This window comes from Adiantum capillus-veneris, chromosome 16 (genome assembly GCF_014529385.1).
Source record: "Adiantum capillus-veneris isolate H3 chromosome 16, ASM1452938v2, whole genome shotgun sequence".
In the NCBI taxonomy this organism is placed as follows: Eukaryota; Viridiplantae; Streptophyta; class Polypodiopsida; order Polypodiales; family Pteridaceae; genus Adiantum; species Adiantum capillus-veneris.
Window position 1 is genome coordinate 21,259,626 of NC_140946.1, and position 4,001 is coordinate 21,263,626.

At 44.1% G+C, this 4,001-nt stretch overlaps 1 protein-coding gene across 1 annotated transcript; it reads right to left on the minus strand.

Annotated features, from left to right (window-relative positions):
- Positions 1 to 2,675: 2,675 nt before the first annotated feature.
- Positions 2,676 to 3,608, minus strand: LOC147438691 (uncharacterized). The gene has a single exon (XM_086483919.1). It carries the CDS (start codon positions 3,606 to 3,608, stop codon positions 2,676 to 2,678), a length of 933 nt encoding a protein of 310 aa, XP_086340045.1.
- Positions 3,609 to 4,001: the final 393 nt, after the last annotated feature.

The following is a 4,001-nucleotide window of genomic DNA, read 5'->3' on the forward strand; positions in this document are numbered from 1 at the left end:
GGGGGTGAGAACACCTATGATCAAGCCAATGCCTAAACCAAAAAGTGGAAATTGTTCCAATTGTGGAGCGGCCATTGGAAAAATGACTGTCCTAAACCGGATAAGAATGTGAGACCTACAGAGGAAAATTGTGGGGCATGCGGATGCAAGGGTGGACACTTTCCTGAGGATTTCCCTAGGAATCCGGCTAACAAAGGGAAAACTGCCTTAAACATAGTTCGAGTGGTGTCAAGTAGTTCATCAAAAGGGAAACCGATAATTCCTGTTCAAGTAATGAGTAGAGCATAAACCAACCAAAACCAACAGAGAAACGCAAATAGATGGGATAAATCCAGTAATTGCAACATAAAAACGTAAAAAAGCGTGCGAAACAACTCCAAATATAGGAAGATAAAAAATGATGACGCGTTATAGGACCATATAGTAGAATGGATAACGAGGGGATTAAGGGGTGATTAAGGTACAAGAGGGTGGGACACCAAACGCGTTTCGTTCATAATGAGCTCATCAGTGATGTGGGTTTAGATACAAATGGAGGGGGTGAGCAAGGTTTTATAGAGGGGCAATTTGAGGTGGGCAATTTGAGGTGGGAATGCGAGTCAAACAGGCTTGAGGAGGCAAACTTGGTACATTTATAAAATTCTATGTCGAGGATAGTGGCATGGTAGAGAGAGATGTGGCTTGAGATTTTAATGTGTTCTTGAAGCGGTTTCCCATAATCATTCAAAAGAGAGGTGAGGTAAGCCAAAGAGCCAACCCATAAACCAAAGGCATCGTCTACATAGTGCTTGAAGTAAAGAAGGTTGGGATTGTGCAAAAGAGAGGAAGAGACTTCTAAATGGCAAAGAAAAAGGCATGCATACACTACGGAAAAATTGGAACCCATAGCCGTGCCCTTAACTTGCTTCCAAAAAATTCCTTTGAACGTAATGTAATGGTGCGATAAGATGAGAGCCGCAAGAGAGAGGATAAAGCGAGTTTAAGGAGGGTCAAAATGGGTAGCTATGGAAGCTTTGAGGGCTAAGAGTCCTTGGTTAATAGGGATACTGGGATATAGAGCCTCAATATCAAAGGGGAAAAGGAGGGTATTGGGTGGGAGGGGGAGATTGTTAAGGTCTTGGATGAGGGTGAGAGAGTTTTTAAGATTTTGCTTATACGTAAGGAGGATAGGGAAGAGTACATAGTGAAGCCATATGGAGGCTTTTTAAAAAATATAGCCTTTGTAGGAGCAAATAGGCCGTGTGACAAGGGAGGGTTTGTGAAGTTTTGGGATGAAGTAGATGGGGCATGGTTTAAGCTGCTTGTCAAGGGGTGAGAGGATAAAGTTACGCTCTAATGCCAGTAATGTTGAAAATTGGATGGAAAGGGAGGAGAGGAGGGAAACAATAAAGGGAAAGGGGATGGTAGAGCAAGGCTCATAAGTGGAGGTATCATTGAGGTGGGTGAGAGAATTACTTTCATACCAATCCAAGGGTAAGATGGCCAAGCTTAAGTTCTTGTCCGTGGGATTTATCACAATTGAAGGGTCCCATTTGAGACTACATAAGGCTTGTGCGACAAAACGGGGAGGCTTTGAAGGTGGGAAGAAGTTAGAGTAGAGAAGGCGGCTAAGGTTATGAAAGTTATTGTGTAAGATTAGATTGAGAGCGGGGTTTTCCAAGGGGGGTTTCCAAAAAGGATTTGGTATCTTGAAAGGGGAAGGTAGAGGGATTGGGTGATTTTTGAAACAAAGTTTTACGTTAAGAATTCTTTCCATGACGCCATGTGCATTAAGAAGTGAAGAGGGTGAAGGATTAGGAGGGGGGGGGATGTATTTTAAACCTAAAGCTAGGCACCGCTTTTCTGGGAGAGAGAGTACCTTAGGCGTAAGGTTGCGCACTTTAAAATTAAATCCCCATTGTCAAATGAGAAGGCTTTAAGATTACCAAAAAGGAGAAGCTTGTAGCCATGAGGGTTTGTGAGGGGTAGCCAAAACTTTCTTCTCACTCGTCCTTTGAAGGTTGGGAGCTCGAGGTATCTTTGTCAAAAGGTCTTGTAGAGGTGGTGTTGGAGATCCAAAGGTTAGGGAGGAGGGGGGGCTTGGAGAAGGACAAATGAACCCATGTAGTGGGGTGTTGTAGCCCTAGTCCCTCCTCCCTTTCACTTTTCCTGAGTGCTTTGAATTGTAGTGGGAGGTGTGATGTTGAACTGAGGCTTTCTTGAGGGAGGAGGAGGGAACCAACGGTAGAGAGGGGCGGGAATTGGTAGGGTGTTGGGGGCTACGAGGTTTAAGAGGGTAGGTAGGATTGATAGGTGTGTTGAGGTTGTGGACGTAGTTGGGTTTTTTCTTGTAAGGAGGAGAGTCTTTGTGGGGAGATTCTAAAGATCGTTTAATGGTTGAGGATTGAGATGGTTTAGAAGCTATGGATTGATGTTTTGATGGGGAGGGGTGGGGGTGGGTATAGGGTCTAGGGGATTGGAAGGGTTTTTTGGGAGGGGGGTAGAAGGTTCTATGTGGAGATAAGAAAGATTTTTTGGGAGGGGGATAGGGCTTTCTTGGTAAAGAGGGGGAGGGAAAGCGTGGTTTAGTGTGACTTGAACTAAAGTGCTCCGTCACCACTTGCTCCACAAGCTCTTTTATAGTTTTCTCTTTAGAGAGAGAAAGGACTTCCTCTTCCAAAGCATTAATGGATCTTTTACGTGCATGTTCGGAATCTTTCCTTGGTAGCATTAAGATGGGCATTCAAAATGTAAGTTTGGATTTCAAAGAGGAAGAGGTTGAGAGAGTATGTTTTCCATTCTGTAAGCTTGAGACTCCAATTTTGTTTTGACAATAGGGGGATAGAAATCAAGAGCAACCTATTGTTGAGATCATTGAAGCGCTCCTCAACAAGAGAGTGGTACCCATCCAAATAAGATTGGAGATTATTTATGAGTAAAGTTTGTGTTTGGATAAGAGCTTGCGTGGAATTAAGTTGAAATTGTATGGTGAGTGAAGCGAGCTTGGCATTGAGAAGAGCTCGGGCTTGGGAGTCATCAATGGTAAGTTTTGGAGGTTTGATACAAAGGCTTTTGGGAGCTTTTTGGTTACGGATTAACTCATTGAGTTGTGCAAGGAAACCTTTAGCTCTTCCTAACTTGCCATGTAGTTTCTTGAATTCTAAGATGCAATTGGAGAGAATCACTTTGAAATCAACAGGTTTCTTGAGTTGTGGTGGTGTTGCCGAAATGGTGGGGAGGTAGGATAAAGAAGAAACCTTCTTGCGGTTATCCAAAGGTTTTTCGACAACCCGGGGAATGGCTAGGGTAGGGGATGGAGTTGCATTCAAAAGGTTGTGGTCCAAGCCATTTTTGGCCAGGACTGAAGAGAAGTCAAAGGAATCTTCAGGGAGCTTTTCCAACTCCTCCGTGATGTGCTCGTAGTGATCCAAAGCATGCGGATTTCCGGGTAGCGAGGCCATGTTACTTGTGGGAGAGTGCATTGGTGGTTTTTTTGTTGATGTGGATTCTGCCAAGAGGATGGTGGTGGCCGAGACAAAGCCGGGGAGAGGTGGTGCCGCCAAGATAGTTGGAGTCGTATCCAAAGCCGGGGTTGTAGGAGTTATTTGTTGGGCCTCATGGTTATCCATGACAAGGGTTTGAGTTTGAGTCCAAACTCCCCTTTGGGCAACAGTGTGGAGGGTGTTGCCTACAAATACCACTTCGTGTTGTGTTGGTAAAAATTCAACACTACAACCCAATTAACCATCCGAAATCAGGCCATGACTTTAGAGCTTAACAAATACCACTTCATGTTGTGTTGGTAAAAATTCAACACTACAACCCAATTAACACTTAACCATCAGAAATCAGGCCATGACTTTAGAGCTTAACTTGTTGGAGGTGCCATAGAGAAGCTTGTGAGTGAGAAGACAGTTAAAAGGTTATAGGGTAGTTCCAGGTTAAGTTAGGTGTTAGCAGGCACAACCAACCAGCCGTTAAGCTAGACCGAAAGGGGTTCCAAAACAGAAGTGGCTTCAATA